Source organism: Carcharhinus amblyrhynchos, chromosome 11 (genome assembly GCF_965287045.1).
Source record: "Carcharhinus amblyrhynchos chromosome 11, sCarAmb.v2.hapA, whole genome shotgun sequence".
In the NCBI taxonomy this organism is placed as follows: domain Eukaryota; kingdom Metazoa; phylum Chordata; class Chondrichthyes; order Carcharhiniformes; family Carcharhinidae; genus Carcharhinus; species Carcharhinus amblyrhynchos.
The window spans coordinates 49,635,544-49,652,854 of record NC_137334.1 but is presented as its reverse complement, the minus strand read 5'-3'; the positions used below and the strand labels follow the sequence as shown (position 1 = coordinate 49,652,854).

At 44.1% G+C, this 17,311-nt stretch overlaps 1 protein-coding gene across 3 annotated transcripts in view; it reads left to right on the top strand.

Annotated features, from left to right (window-relative positions):
* kalrna (kalirin RhoGEF kinase a) overlaps positions 1-17,311 on the top strand; it is a 754,589-nt gene that overhangs the window by 388,260 nt on the left and 349,018 nt on the right. For all 3 annotated transcript variants that reach the window (XM_080199056.1, XM_080199055.1, XM_080199058.1), the window contains exons 7-9: positions 7,640-7,831; positions 11,383-11,514; positions 12,163-12,393. In XM_080199056.1, the coding sequence (XP_080055182.1) occupies positions 7,640-7,831; positions 11,383-11,514; positions 12,163-12,393 (555 nt within the window). The remainder of the gene's footprint in view (positions 1-7,639; positions 7,832-11,382; positions 11,515-12,162; positions 12,394-17,311) is intronic.

Below are 17,311 nucleotides of genomic sequence, written 5' to 3'. Positions count from 1 at the left end.
GAATATGTTCTCTTAAGGCAGCAGTTCAAGTAGGTAAGGTTGCAAAGAAAGCACATTTAATGCTCGCCTTCATTGGCAGAGGTATAGGGTATAAACATAAGGATATAATGTTGCAATTGTGTAAAATACACAGGTGAGGCCTCAACTGGAATATTGTATGCATTTCTGGTCATCATATTACAGGAAGGACGCAATTGCTCTAGAGAGAACAAGAGTGATGCCAGGGCTCAAAAAGTATAGCCATGAGGAAAGGTTAGATCGGTTGGGGTTATTTTAGAACAAAAATAGTTGTGGATAATTTAACAAAGATGTACAAAATTTTGGAGAAGAGATAGAGTGGACAGGATAAAATTGTTTTCCTTAATGGAGAATTCTAGAACCAGGGGACAAGGTAAGTAGATTCAAGGTAAGTGGCAGTAGGTGTAGAGGGAACATGAGGAAGAACCTTTTTAATGCAAAGGGCGGTGGGTGTCTGGAATTTGCTGTTTGAGTTGGTGGTGGAGGCAGAGACCCTAAACTCTATTAAAAAATACCTGGATCTGCACCTTGAATGCATTAGGCTACACAGCTATGGGCCCAGTGCAGGAATGTAGGATTAGAAAGGGCACCTGGGTATTCTGAAGTTGACATGGACAAGATGGGCCAAATGACCTCCTTCTGTGCTGTAACTTTCCTATGGTTCTACAATCACTAGATTGTAGATCTGAAAAAGACGAATAAACTGCTAATGCTTTCCCTGTGCATCACTTGCAATAAAAATGTCCAATTTTCTTGTGACCATCGTAGCTTTGTAGCAATGTTCTCAAATGACACAAATACATTTTAACACCTTCCTCACAGAGCTTAGGCACTAGACGAATATTCCTTATCAAAACCAGGAGTTAATTGCCAAGGTTTCCTGCTGTCCCTATTTGTGTAACCTAAACTTTTCTTTGTTGAGAAGCAATTTTCCAACTTTCTTTCTCTGAAACGCAAGCTTTTCTCTTCTAATCTTTTTTCCTTCTCCTCTTTTCTATGCTCTTTGAAATTCGAGTCCAAGTTTACACATCTCTGTTTTTCCTTTCTTTTCTAATTCAAGTTTACTCAATTACTTTTCTAATTCCCGTTGTTTTATTTGTAACTTAATTTAACTCAACCTGGGTGTTATTAGAATTACTTTTCTCTTCCTTCAAGATTCGGGTGTTGAGCTAATACTTTGTCAATCTCCACCTTCTTAGCCCTGACTTTTAAATCGATCTTTAATTTTTCTGCTACTATTTTCAAATTAACCTATGTCAATGTCATAGGGCATTCATAGATAGGTCCTTCTTTTTCCAAAATGCCTGATCAATAGACTTAGCTGTATTAACTTTTAAATGACTTCAATGAAAGTAAGTGTGAACGCTTGTTTATTTAAAATCTGGGAAAGTTCACCCAGGTCAGCATTCAAATCTTGCAAAACCTCCGATTTCTTATAACCATGTAGAGACCAATAACTTTTAAAAAGACATTTGAATTCCCCAATATCAATTACAGGAGCTGCAAGATTTCAATTTTTAAGACTTATAGTGTAACAATACAACTAAATATTATTTAGTTGATAGCTATTACTAAATTACAGCAAAGGCATCCCTTATCAGTTTCTTAACATGGTCAATAACCCCACACCATATTACACATTACACAAATTCTCTGCAGAATTGCAGTCTCTGAAGGATCCAGTCCAAAACTGCTCCCGTTTGTCTTTGTCAAGGAAGAAGATGTTCCCCAGGTCAGAATGAAAGAGGAGATAATTCAGACACTAGAAGAGTTTATAATTAATGTGGAGGAGGCATTTGATAGGCTACCTGTGCTTAAATAAGGCACCAGGATCAGATAAAATGCATCCAAGTATTTTGAGGGAAATAAGAATGGAAATTGCAGAGGCACTGGCCAGAAGTTTTCAGTCTTTCTTAGACTCAGGGTTGGTGCCAAATAACTGGAGAATTGCAAATGCTACATGCTTGTCAAAAAGAGGGTGTAAAGATAAACCTAGCAGGTCAATCAGTTGGTGATGAGGAAACTTTGAGAAACCATAATTAGCAGCACAATTAATAATCAGATGGGATGGACAAATGTTGGTTAATTAAAGAATGTCAGCAGGGATTTCTTCAGAGAAAATTGTGCTGAGGGCAACGTTGATCTTCTGGTATGTTAACAGACTGAGAATAAGAGGGTTCAGATTTAAGATAATTGGCAAAAAAAAGCAAAAGTGATAAATGGGAAAACATTTCATGCAGAGTGGTTAGGAATGTGGTGGAGGCAGTTTCAATTGAAGCATCCAAAGGGAATTAGACTCGTTATCTGTAAAGGAAGAATATGCAGTGTTCTGGGGAGAAATCAAGGGAATGGTATCAGATGAATTGCTCATTTGGAGAGCTAGTGCAGACACAATGGGCTGAATGGCCCCCTTCTGCACTGTAACAATTCTGTGAGTCTGCAGATAAATGTAGTGAGGGAGGAAATATTAATGATTTCTGTTTATCAGCCAGTGTGAGAAGCTGTCAAACAATTTCCCATTTTTGTCACGTAAACAGAATTTATTGTCCTCTATCAGAATATTATAGGATTCATTGGCACCAATTTATATGTACAATGCCTTCCAGTTAATGGAGACTGTGGACACTACTGTCCCTCTGGTACAAGAGGCAACTTGTTACGTAATAAAAACAGGAGGTGCTAGGAAATCTCAGCAAGTCTGGCAGCATCTCGGAGAGAGCAAAAACAGAGTTAATGTTTCAAGTCCAGGAGAAGGAGGGAGCAGAGACCCCAGCAGTTTCACATGAAAGTGTCCTTCGCGCAACTGTTGGACATTGTGTGGACTGTTGGATGACTCCAGCTCCAAAAGGAGACAATGCAATGTCTGTGTCATTCGTTACAGGACCTGGCACCTCAGGGCATGGGGAGGCACCCACTCCCAGTGGCTGTGAAACTGACGGCTGTCTTAAACCTTTACGCCACCGGTCCTTCAAGACCAGTGGAGACCTTTGTGGTATTTTCCAACCATCTGTCCATAACTGTGTCAAGTAAGTCACGGATGCCGTCTATGCCTGGGCTTGATAGTATATTAAATTGCTCTCACATGCCTGACCCTTGTTGCCACCAGCTCTCCAGTGCCTGGGTGGTGTTCTCATCGTCATGTTTTTCCTCCTTTTCTTCCTCCTCCTGTTCCTCCTCCTCCTCCTGGGCGGCCTCCTCCCCAGAGATGCCTGGCTGGTTGGCCTTCACATCCTCCTCCTCAAAAAGGCCCAGCAGGAAGCCTGGGCTACAGGATTTGCGGCCATCATGGGGATGCCAAATGTACAGGGAGTTATAGACTGCACCCATGTCATCCCCTGGGTGAAGAATCCAGGAAGATTCATGAACAGAAAAAGCTTCTATTCAATAAATGTGCAGTTGGTGTGTGAACATAAGCTGAATATCATGCACATCTGTGCTGGACACCCCAGCAGCGTGCATGACAGTTTCGTATTGAGGAGCCCAGGGTGCAGGAATGACTCATGGGGGACATGGGGTACCTGCTTCAGACTTCGCTGATGATGCCTCTGCGGAGAGCTGATACTGATGTGGAGACTTGATATAATGAGGCCCACGTTATCACACATTCAATAGTGGAGCAATGCAAAGGACTCCTCAAAATGCAGTTTCGATGCCTGGACACTCTGGCAAGGCCCCCCGATATCGTCCAGATTTGTGGTGGTGTGCTGTGCCCTACGTATCCTGGCACAACAGTGAGAAGACCTTTTTGAGGAGGAGGATGTGAAGGCCAACCAGCCAGGCATCTCTGGGGAGGAGGCCGCCCAGGAGGAGGAGGAGGAACAGGAGGAAAAACATGACGATGAGAACACCACCCAGGCACTGGAGAGCTGGTGGCAACAAGGGTCAGGCATGTGAGAGCAACAAGGGAGACCCTGGTCACTACACGCTTCGGTCACTGGATGCCTGTGTTGTCGCACTTGGGTTATTCTCCCCGCCCTCCCTCACCCTTGGTGTCCTACAATCTCCTGCAACATTGTAACACCAGAGTGATGGGCCTGGGTATGCTGTTAGTGAGTTTCTGTGGCAGGCAGGAGGATGATGACGACTTGCAATACGCCATGGTAATGATGCCCTGGTGCAAACTTGTCTGACTCCTACCTGAGCTCCGCATGCATACTGACACCTGGGCCCACATGGGTCACAGCAGGGCACCAGGGTGGGTGGGGTATCGTGGAGAGAATCTTTTATGGGTTCTGCAGATGCCATGGCAGTTTCTGTAAGTCACTGCCAATGCATGCCGTGCACTGTAGCCAGTGAATTATTCTCAGTAGCAGTGCATTGAGGGGCCTCCCCCACTGATGAGTATGCAGGGTCCCTCTGATGACCTTCGGGGTAGGTACATTCCTGTTAGAGGCTGATTAGAGACAAGTTAGTCACAGGAGAAGGATGAAATAACACTTATTGTTGCCAATAATAGTGCTTTCAAAATAAGTGATAATATAAAAACATGTGAACATGAGACTTTAATATTCTATCTACCTAGTGTTGTCCTACACTTTTGCCATCTTAGTGCTGCTACAACTTCTTAACCTTACATAGCCTACCACTACATCTTGGTGTCTCCCCAGGATGTACATTGGAGATGCAGGTGGCCAGCTGCCTACCACGCCACGTGGCCTGTGATGCCCTTGGCAATCATCCTCCGGAGGGCCTGGACCTTGAGGGCCAGATGTCAGAGACTTATCCATGACATCCTTTTCATCCTGCTGCCCCTGAGGTGCCCTGGTGTCAGGAAGGGGAGAGTCAGAAGATGTAGCCACAGTCGCCATTTTCTGGGTGGAAGGGCACAACGTGGGCTCGAGCCTTTCCTCCACCTTCAGGGCTTCTGTGGCCCAGGGTTACTGCATGGGACTGCGGTGTTTCTGCAGTGAGCTCCAGAAGTTCCAGCATCACCTGGCCCTGTCAATCCTGGAGGACCACCTGTATTCTTACCATGGTAGTCAAGCCCTCTGCGAAGGCTCTATGAGTCGGGGGCCACCTGTCAATGGCAGCAATAAATGCCCTCTGAGATTGGGCCATGCTTTGCAGCTCCTCAGCCATGACCCTCTGTGACTGGATCGAGTTCTCAAAGGCTGCTGCCCACTATGTCTCGGCGCTATCCCACTGGGTCTCCTGCAAGCTCTGCAGCCCCTCAGCCATAGGCTGCTGAATCTCAGGAAGTCTGTTGAGGCTCTCAGCTGTGGCCTGCTATGACTCAGCCATTGCCCTCTGGGACTTTGCCGTGGCCTGCTGTGACTTGGCCATCGCTTGGACTCTGCCACTCATGCTGTCAGCTCCTCCTGCATTCCCTGGCACTGTTGCTGCAACTCCAGCAGCTGAGGGACAAGTGATCTCAGAGGCCTAGCTTGTAGCCTGGGGCCAGTTGAGTCCTCGCCCCTGGCAGGCCCTCACTTGCCAAGAGCTCAGACATTCCCTCCTCCACCTGATGTACATTATCAGATGTGTCATGCGCACCAGAAAGTGACCCAGATGCCTCGCCACTAACTTAACTCACTGATGTGAGAGTCTGTGCGATGGTGAGTTGTGAGGTGGAAGCTGATGCAAAACTGGTGCCGGCCTAGGAGGTTCCTTCATTGGCTTCCTCCGAAGTGTCTTCTGAGCTGTCAGGGGCAGGATTAGTGGGATTAGCATTGGCGACGGCAATGCCAGATAGCCCAGGCACATCTGGGTCCCTTCCAGCAACACAGGACACAAGGGTAAGTGAAAAGGAGGGAGAGAAAATGGGCTGTTTCCAACTTACTTGAGATTTCTACAACAAGAGGAGGATTGGCAGCTGCTCACTTCTATCCTCCAGCCTGACCATGCTGTCACTGATGGTCCCCATCCCCTCCTCTCCCAAAAGCTCCAGCGCCTGCTCCTCAAAGTGTTTGCAGACCCGGATCTCAGATACTCCACCCCTTGCCTTCACCCTCTCCCAGCAATTACGGGTTTTCCTCTCCTGTGGGGACAGAAGGAGCCATGTAAAATCTGATGGCACGAATCCTACAGGGTTTCAGGGGGTGGCCACAGAGAGTTAAGCATTGTGGTACTCTTGGGAGGGAGAAGGGAAGTGCTTGGGGGTGAGGGGCTGAGGGTGCTGCGGGTGGGGGGGGGATCTGAGGGTCATTTAGGGGGAAGATGCTGAATGAGGTAAAACGCTCATATTTGCTGCCCAGATGAGATCATTCAGTTTCTTGCGGCACTCCTTCCTGGTTCTCCTGGCCAGTGCCCTGGCATTAACACATGCTGCCACCACCTCCCAGGTTGCATTTCCATCTTTTCCTCTGGGATGGTGACCTCCTGGGAGAACAGGGTCTCCTGCCTTTCCTCCACCAACTCCAGCAACCTGGCCAGATCTGCATCTGAAAAACAGGGTGCTGTCTTTCTGGAGGCATTGCCTGTCTGTTTGTCTGTCCTTGGGTTTTTATGGAGCTGTCCTTTATTAGGGCAGATCAGGCAGTTTAGGTGAGCCACATGCCCATTAGAGCATTCCAGCAAGTTTAATGCAGTTTGTCTTGTTACCATGGAGAGGAAGCCAAGTCAGTACATGTTAAAGTTTTTTTTATTATTGTCACAACTCGGGTTACGTTAACACTGCAGTGAAGTTACTGTGAAAATCCCCTCGTCAATACACTCCAGCACCTGTGAGAGAAAATATAGCATGGCCAGTGCACATAACCAGCATGTCCTTCAGACTGTGGGAAGAAACAAGAGCACTCGGAGGCAGCAGTTCTACTCACTGTGCCATTGTGCCAGTTGAAGGAGAGCTGATGAAAGGGGGGAGGATGGGATTTGTGCCTCTGTGATGATCGGGGACAGAGAGAGAGGGTCATGTCAGTCAGGGCCAGGAGATGATGAGGGAGCGGTGGTGATGGTTCTGTCAGCAGAACTGTTTTTTTGCCTGCGCATGCAGTTTGTGGCTCCGATCTGAGCTGCTGGCTGTCTGGTGAATTAGGCCCTGCCCACTGCCTCTGGCAGCTAGAAACAGTCTAGCTCATATTTTCAAAGACTGAATGCCTATGATTAAGTGTGAAAACTCATCCAAAAAAACAGATCAGGAACTCCCCTGTTTTGATGCTAGCTGAACACTTAGAAAAAATCTTATAAAATTCCATCCTGAGTGTATGCAAAATAAATTGAGAAAGGCTGATAACATAACGATTCCATCATTAATGTTACAGAACAAATCATGCACTGTATGTAAATGGGACACCTGATCTTAGATTATTAGTCTCAGATTATTTCTATATGCCATATTTTTAAGTTTTGAGTCTTGTAATTAATGATTTGCTTGTGTTTGCTTTGCTATAAATGGGAAGGTAAGACTCTTTGTATCATGGTATTGTGTTGTTTGATATAGTTTCTTTGAGTGTATTATTAAATACTCTAGATATTTCTTTAAAGGATATTGTTATGACATTTTAACATAACACTTTTACACTTTTACTTATTGAAAGAAGAGAATGACTACCTGAACCAGAGTATAACTAAGTTAGAGATATTAATTCGCTCATCCATCTATTTTGCTGAATTCCTGATGGATGGAGTTGGTGACAAGACATTTTCAGTTAATCTTATAACTGGCAATCTTCTGCTTTTTCAGAATGCATATGTCAACATCAATCGCATCATGTCTGTTGCATCCAGGCTTTCAGAGGCTGGTCATTATGCATCCCAGCAGATCAAGCAGATATCTGCTCAACTCGATCAAGAGTGGAAAAGTTTTGCAGCTGCCCTAGATGAGCGTAGCACTATCTTGGCAATGTCTGCGGTATTTCACCAGAAGGCTGAACAGGTGAGTTTGAGGAAAAAGACTCTGCACATGCACCTCAGAGTCAGCATAGACAAAGAAAATCTTTACCAACAGGCTAAATATTACAACTTCCCATGACTTTCTGGCTCCGCAATGTCAGGGAGTGGGGAGAGTACCCCAAAGATGAACTGGGGAATCCCTCTTGGAACTTCCCAGTTAAGGGTTTACCCAGCAATTGTCCAGAAGTACTAACTTCTCCTAAGCAATTGGTGCTGTGCTGGGAACCACCCGACAAAGTGATTTAAATTGCTAACTTCAAATGATTCCGTCAGTTTTACACTCATAGTTACTCTGAAAGAGTTAGAAGGATAAACAGCACTTTGAACTTCAGAGCAACTGTGTTAAACACCCAGAACGAATCCCACACGGGACACCCTCCACCCCCAGGGACCATGCCTCTCAACCACTCCCAGCTAACCAACCCATCCTCCACAGTAATCCCCATCCCCACAATCTGGACCTGCCACTGATATCCAGACCACACCCTTCTCCCACCCATGTTTGGACTCCCACACTCCCACCACTACCCATTGATGCCTGTGAACCCCCATATCACGTCGCTTCACTTACCTTAGCAATTTACCTTCTCCCTTTCAATTAAACCTTTCAACTCACTTGCTTTATGGCAGACAGTGCCCTAAATAGGGGAAATGTCCTCCTTTGCTCTGTTTATTTTGCATTTTGCCACTGGAGCCGTGAATGTGCTTCGCTTCTTCATTATCACCCAGCCTGAGCCAGAAAGCGCAGGTAAGTTGTTACAGAGTGGCATTCCACCGCTGATTGTCACTCCAGGGAGGTTATCAGCGTTTTATTGATTAAAGTTAATGGTAATCGTTTTTTACCTTTTCAATTTAAATGATCCCAGTTTCTTTGTTTTTCTGGACTGCACTGTTAAAAGGACACATGTGTAATGTGCCTTTTACAAGTACTGAAAACCTTTACTGAAAGGTTTGTGATAATTGTTCTTGAAATTGATTTCTGGGATCAAGGAGTCTGTTTTGCAAAGGTCCAACAAGTATCAGCTTTATGAAGTACTATATTGCTGTCAGGTTCTTTGATTCAGTCCCTGATGTTAAAATTGTTTCAGTTGATTTAGAGGCCGTGAATTAAGAAGTCCTGAGGCATCATCAGAGCTCCTTTGCAGACTATGTTGATTCCTGGGTCCATATCCATGGCAGACACAAGATTCTTCAATGATATCAATGGGGAAATTATTCAGAGCAGTGCTATGCAAATGAATTTCTCACCCCTACTGTTTTTAATAAGAGCACAAGACATACCTTTTCTCTTGCCATTCCAAATGCTTATTGCTAATAGCAAGTATTTTTATCCACATAAAAGATTTAAAAAGAACAAACTCCCCCACAAGAGCAATCCTGGTATAAATGATTATAATTATAACCGTCCCTTTGGGTTGTATATATTTTTCAAGTTCTAATTACCTAATCACTCTCACTGTTGGTAGTGTTCTAAGTAGTAAACATGTAATACTCAACCCTAAATTACAATGGTGAAGTGTCAATTGAAGGGTCTTTTAGAGGTTATTACTATATATGTGCAGTACCATGAATTGGTAGTGTTCTAGTTCAGTTGAGATTTCACAATGTGTAGAGATTCTAATCTATCCCTGCCAACACAAGGAACAAATAATACTGAAAACTCACATAAACCTTTGACTGTTATAACCAGAGCTACTATTTTATTATAATTTGATATGTTAAATTTGACATTAATTACTCAGATTTTAGACTTGAGATCGTGGCCGGGATTCTCCTAAAACAAGTATTTCCTGCCTGTTTTTTGGGTGTACTTACCTGACTGAATCTCTGATACTTTGTTCAATGCAGAGCACTTCAGACTGATTCACACTGAAAAATAAGGGTGGGGCTTCATCCTGCCTGAGAGGCCGGCAGCATAGTGCTGAGCGAGCCACTGCACGTGTGCGATTTGTCAGTGCAGAGATTGGCGCACGCACACTGCTGACCCCATCACTGGTCACCTGATTGCTGGCCTCCCCGGAAAATCACCAGCCTTCCAACCCGCCCCTGATTGCTGGCCTACCAGACCTCCCTCCCCCGGGCTAGCCCATATCTCCCCCGTTCCAACCATCCCCCTGCCGATGACCAGCCCCAACACCCTCACCCAATGACCAACGCTGATCAATCCCTCCCCCTCCAATCCCACTTACAGGATGGTATTGGATTGCCCCAGCCGTATATGCCCTGCTCCCTTGGTACCACCCACCAGTGCCCGGTGAGGAATACCAAGGTGCCTGGTGGGCACTGCCAGGTTGGCACTGTCCAAAGAGCACCATCTCATTTGTCCTTCACCTTCTGGGGGGCTTTAATGGCCTCTGTCCATACAGCGGGGTTAGGACGCTTGTTCCTCGTTAGTGAGGAGCAGCTGTAAACCCTACTGGTGGGAACCATTTGCAGCTAAGACTACCATACCAGGCCCGCTAATCGTATGAATGCTGGCTGCAAATCTCCCACTGTCTCCTGGCCCACTGCGCTACATTTGAAAACAAAAATCCAATAATCTTGCTTGTAATTTACGTATTTAAATAGTTGTATTTATAAGAGAATTCTGCACTTTTCCAATTCTGGCACCTCTCACCTCTCTTGGTAACACTTTTAACTATTCAAATCCTGAACTCAAGAATTCTTCTCTGAACGTTTCAGTATCTCTACTACTCTTTCCTACTTTAGGACAGTCCCTTAAAACACATCCAATCAGCTCAGCTGCCTGTCCTAATGGCTCCTTATGTCCTCTTTCCCCACTCATTCTATGCCTCATGCCCTCCGCCACTCACTCTGTTTCAACTAAACCTAAAGGCTACTTATCCAGAGAAGCAGGGACTTTATTTTGATGACAAAGTCAATAACATGATGGGTATGTGGACATCATTTTAACTACGTGCCTGACTAAGCCGGTGGCAGATAGGAGCTAGGATGCGATAGACCCGGGGAAGCTCACTTTGGTTCTATTTTAAAGCTTCCTTGCTGACCAGGTGGGATTATGGATGTGAAGTGATATCAAAATATGACAATAATGCCTGAGAGTTAAAATCTTTTGGATCTCTTGCTTCAGGGGTTAGGTGAATCCCCCTCGCCCTCCTCCCGCCCATGCTCCCACTTTAATTCCTTATTCCAAACCCCGGTTATAGCTGGGTCTTAAGATTTAAATTCTAGCAAAACTGGATTAGTACAAAGTTAATCTTGTCAAAGAAAGAAAGAACCATACTGCATAGAAGGAAAGAAGAAAGCCATTTGGCCTATCATTATTGCTCTTTGCAAGAACAATTCAATTAGGATTATTCTGCCCTCTTTCCCAAAGCCCTACAAATCAGGTCGAAATCCAATTCCCCTTTGGAAGGTACACTGAAACTGCATCTTCCACACTATATGAAGTGCACTGCAAATCTTAACTTACTGTCTAAAAATATTCTCATCCCTTTTGCTGCTGTTCACTGTGAGACTTTTTCAATAGCAAAATATAATTACCATTAATAGCTGTTTCCATTTTTATTTTAGTATTTATCAAGTGTTGATATCTGGTGCAAAACCTGTGCTGAGGGAGGACTGCCATCTGAGATGCAAGATTTGGAGATTGCCATTCACCATCATCAAACACTGTATGAGCAGATCACACAGGCATATGCAGAGGTAAAGAGGTGATCCATTCATTCCAGGAAGTATACGCCGTCGTCAAATTGCTTTCTTTGGCCTGTCATTCCATTGATTGTAATTTGGTTTCTGTTCTTTTCAAGTTCCTCCACTTATTTCATTTTAAAGCAATTCCTAATCAGTTACTCCCTAACCCTTTCCCTTGAAAATTCTGACCTGACTTCCGTGAATTCTGCAGTTTAATCAGTTGATAGCTAGTATAAAATAACCGTGTTCTCTCGTTAATTCAAACCATCTGAAATGTTTATAATTTTTGTACTACATAATTCATGAGGATCCCATTTTATGGTCCTCTTGCACTTGAAAATGTGTATTGTTCCAGATAATTGGTTGTACTGTCAGCTTGTTTTATTGGGGAAAATACATTCCAAGGCCATGAGACTTCAAACTGCTATTTTGAGCATGATGGTTTGAGTCAGGCACAGCCGACGATTGTAAATAACATCGACTCAGTTGTAAATTGGATACAAATATTTAGCAGTGGAAAAGGGAGAAACGCTAAAGGAAACTAGTAGAATTTAACTGAATCATGATCGACTAATTATGAATATAATTATGAATGCCAGAATCAATTCTTTACTTCAGCATTTCACATCTGATAAAACTCAGCTGTTATGTTTATTTCAGGTAAGTCAGGATGGCAAAGCGCTCCTAGATGTACTGCAGCGACCTTTGAGCCCAGGGAACTCTGACTCCCTCACTGCAACTGCAAACTACTCCAAAGCAGTTCATCGAGTTTTAGACATTGTGCATGAAGTGTTGCATCACCAGCGAAGGCTTGAAAGTATCTGGCAACACCGCAAAGTTCGACTGCATCAGCGACTTCAGCTGTGTGTTTTCCAGCAGGACGTTCAACAGGTAAAATAAAAATAAAATACTGCCAGTGCTGGAGTTCTGAAATCAAAACAAAGTGCTGGAAAAACCCAGCAGGTCTGGCAGCTTATGTGTGGAGAGAAATAGAGTCAGTGGCCTGAATTCTCCAGCTGTTCACGCTGGTGGGATTCTCCAGTCCTGGCAGTCCTCTCTCACCTGCGGGTTTCCCGCCTGCATGGAGTGACATCAATGGGAATTCCCACTGACCGCGGCGGGACCAAAGAATCCCACTGCTAGCAAATTCTGCCCTGCCTCTCGTCAGTGGGAAACATGTGCTGGGAGGCCGGCGAACCTCACCCAATGTTTTGAGTCCAACAGGAACTTCCTTTTTCAGAGGATTTGAACACAGAGACCAATGAGATGGAAAGTGAGGACAAGGAGAACCCTATTGGGGCTTTGGAAGGGGTAAGGGCAAAAGTGCAGGAAATGGGTCGGACATGATTCAGGGCTCTGTCAATCACGTTGGAGCAGGGGAAATCCTCGGCTCAGGCAAAAGGAAGGTCTCTTGGAAACACCATTGTGGAAAGTGGCATCATCAATTCAGATGCAACGGAGACAAGAGAAACGGGAGAAGGGAAGTCCTTACAAGAAGCAAGATGCGAGGAAGCATAATCAATTTGATTTATTATTGTCAATTGTATTATATACAGTGAAAAGCAGACTGTACAGTGAGAAAGGAAGGCGAGAGTGTAGTGTTAAAATCGTAGCTCGGGTGTAGAAAAGAATCATTTTAAAAGAGGTGGGTCCATTCAAAAGTCTATTGGCAGCAGGGAAGAAGCTGTTCTTGAGTCACTTGGTACGTATCCTCAGACTTTTGTATCTTTTTCCTGATGGAAGAAGGTAGGAGAGAGTATGTCTGGGGTGTGTAGGGTCCTTGATTATGCTGGCTGCTTTTGAGGCAGCAGGAAGTGTAGGCAGAGTCAATGGATGGGGGTGCTGGTTTGCGAGATGGACTGGGCTTCCTTCAGGACCATTTGTAGTTTATGGTGGTCTTGTTCAGAGCAGAAACCATACCAAGTGCTTTGTAAAAGTTGGTGAGAGTCATAGCGGACATGCCAAATTTCCTTGCTCTCCTGAGAAAGTGGAGGAGTAGCTGTAGGAGTTGGTTTCATTGGTGAAAAAGCATTCCAAGACAGTTTCAAAAAGCTATTTTGAGCAGTGTATTTATCAGCACAGAGAGGCCAGAGAATCCCACCCAGTGTTTTGAGTCCAATATGATTCTTCTTCATCATCTTCACCTCCATGCTTAACTCTTTAGGCAGAAGTCCATCCTCTCTGCTCAACAGGCCCTTTCATCGGTCTTCAATACTTTCCCTCCAGCTGGACCTCTCGCTCTGGCATCTTACCTACTCTTGATATTTTTTAGTAATAACTATTGATGTGACGTCGGCAGCAGGATCTTCTGGTCCCACTGCTATCAGTGAGATTTCCCATTGAATCCACCCCACGCCACCGGGAAACCAGCGGCAAGGGTGCACCGTGGCAGGACTGAATATCCCACCTACGTGAATGGCCAGTAATTCCTGCCATTAATTCTGTTTCTCTCACCACAGATGCTGTCAGACCTGTGGAGGTTTTCCAGCATTTTCTGTTTTATTTCAACAGGTATAGGTTTAATTTATCTGACCACTGAAAAGTAAATCACCTTTTGCTTCACTAATGGAATCTCTTAATCTCTGCCTTTCAAAGAAGCGTTATTCAATGATATGTAACAACAACCTACATCTTTATATACCATTAACATAATAAGCACCCCAACGCACTTGGAGTATTATCCGCATATGAACAATCAGGATATGTGATCAGAAGGCTGGCCAAATAAGAATTTTTTAAGGAGGTTCTCAAAGGAGGGGAGAGAGGCAGTGAGGTTTAGTGAGGGGACTTTAGAGCTTAGAGCCTAGACAACTGGAGGCATGACAATCTATGGTGGAGCAATCAAAATCAGTCATGTTTAAGAAGTAAAAATTAAAGCAGTGTGGACAACTTTGAATGTTGTAGTACTGGAGCAGCTTTCAGAGAGAGGGAGGGGTGAGGCCTTGGGAAGTTGCATAATCAAAGTAAAGACTAAAGGCAACGGGTATAATGATCATTTTGCATTCAGTAAATATTATAACAGGTGGCTAGTAATTGTGTATGTGAATTTTTATTTTTGGGCATCATAGTGAGGTGAATGAGGAACTATCATTGCAATTACATCTTGAAGATTTTTGGGGTGAAATATGATTTGAGGAGAAAATCAAAACTGGGAGAAAGCTTTTGAGTGGTACAACTGATGAATAACAGAAAATAACCCACTGAAAGGAAAAATATGGAGCCTTACTAGAAGAAAACAACACTCAGTGGATTTGCAACAAGGTTTCTGTCAATATTAAGTCTAGATTTCTTATAAAGAGATCGCTTCCAGTCTTGCCATAGTTGCTACACTCTGCTCGTTTTAATTGTCTTTTCTTTTTCTTGAAGCAACTCCCATAAGTGTTTTTGTCTTACGTTATCTGCTTCCTTAGTTGCAATCTTACCATATTCTTCAATTCTGTACCCCCTTGTCAAAATCCTGCTTGACTATCATCCTTGCCTACTTCCCTCTTCACTTCTAGTTTCTTCTGGTTAGTTTTATTTCCTCAGATCCTCTAACAGTTGAAATATTTTGACCACAAAATTCAAAACAGAGGTGCCATTTTCCCTCAAGTGACATCTGTGGCATATGCGTGCTGTTCTGGTGAAAGCTGCACTTAACATCATTGTGGTGAGGGCATTAGTGAGCATCTGGGAGAGTCTGTCAGGAGAATGCAGAGTAGGCACGTTGTCACGTTAACCAGTGTGAAATGCTGAAATCCGCATCTTGTTGCAGCCTGTGGCTGTGAGGGTCACATGACCCTTGAACTTCTTTGTGTTGGGTTTCTTCCAGGCTGGAACAGGTGTTATTTACAACATCTCACACTTTACTCAACGTTGTATTGGTTCGGTATTCCAAGACAGCAGTAGTCATTTTGTTCGCTCTTACCAGAAAGGAGCAGGCAGGGTGAGCTTACAGTTTCTTTGTGATGCAGGATGCACACATGTCACTTTGTGAATCACATCCAAATGCTAAGATGTACTTCAAACATAAGGGATTCCTTGCCTGCTGTGACCGGCTGGTGTGCAATCATATGCAATGTATCAATCAAACAGGTTAATGCCTGATATGCCAAAGGAGTCATGATGCCAGCATTCCATGGCAATCCACTGCGCCATCTTCTTTTGAGCTGGTATAAAACAACCAGAGGATGGTTTGTGAATCACAAAGATCATCTGCTGATGATATGGCTCCTGACTCCAGGTTATAACCCATGTGATTAAAGACAGCAAATAATGAAAGCCATGCTGCTACGCAAAATGTGATAGAGCAAATCATTAGGACACCATTGTCTGGGCCACACTATAGGAGAACTGCAGTATCTTGACTGAAGGTATGTGGTGATCTGTTACATATTGAACAACTTCAGCATCATGCAAGCACAGCCCTTGACAACAGTTCTTGGAGTTGGAGTTATACTTAGCACAAAGGAAGGTGGTTGTGGTGATTGGAGGTCATTCATCTCATGTCCAGGACATTACTGCAGGAGTTCCTCAGGGCAGTGTCCTAGACCATACTATCTTCAGCTGTTTCATCAAAGACCTTCCTTCCACTCATAAGATCAAAAAGATGACTGCACAATATTCAGCATCATTCGTGATTCTTTAGATACTGATGCAGTCCGTGTCCAAATGCAGCAAGACCTGAACAATATCCAGGCTTGCACTGGCAAGTGACACATAACTTTCACATACAAGTGCCTGGGAATGACCAAGATAGAATCTAACTACCTCCCCTAGACATTCAATGACATTACCAAAAACAAAGCACATTGCTGAATTCCCTCACCATCAACATATTGGTGATTACCATTGACCAGAAAGTGAACTGGATGAGCCAAATAAATAATTTGGCCGTGAACAGGTCAGAAGCTAAAAATCATGTGATGAGTAACTCACCACCTGATTCCCCAAAGGCTGCCCACCATATACAAGGCACAAGTCAGGAGTGTGATAGCATACACTCTCCTTCCAATAACATTCAAGACACTTGACACTATGAAGGACAAAGCAGCCCACTTGATTGGCACCACTTCCACAAACATTCAGTTACTCCATCACCAACACACAGTAGTAACAGCATGTGCGATCTACAGGATGCAGTGCAGGAACACATCAAGTTCCATTGTTTTCCATCCAGAAGGACAAGGGCAGCAGACACATGGGAACATCACCATCTGGAAATTCCCCTCAAAGCCACACACAATCCTAAATTGGAAATATATTACCATTCCTTCACTTTTGCTGGGGCAAAATCCCAGAACTTCCTCCCTAACAGACTGTGAATACACCTACACAACATGGAATGCAGCAGTTCAAGAAAGCAGCTCACCACCACCTTCTCAAGGACAATTAGGGATGAGTAATAAATGCTGGCCTAGTCAGCAACACCCACGACTCATGAATGATTAAAAACAAAATTCTGGAAAGAAGCTGAGCAGGAGGAAGAGGAATGGAACAGATCAGCCAACGCAGACTGTCTGGTTGCTCTAATCTCCCCATCCTACTAACTCCTTAACCCTAATTCATCAATAGTTCCACACAACATTCCCTCTGTCACTGACCATTACACTGGCCAACATAGAAAATAAAGGCTACCATAATTGACCATTCTAAACCAATGTAAGTATAAAAAATCAAAGCATGCTACATTCTGTACAAACATCAATCAATCATTCTGTTCATTCATAAGAGCATAAGAAATAGGAGCAGGAGTAGGCCATCCAGCCCTTCGAGCCTGCCCCGCCATTCAATAAGATCATGGCTGATCTGTCGTGGCTCAGTTCCACAT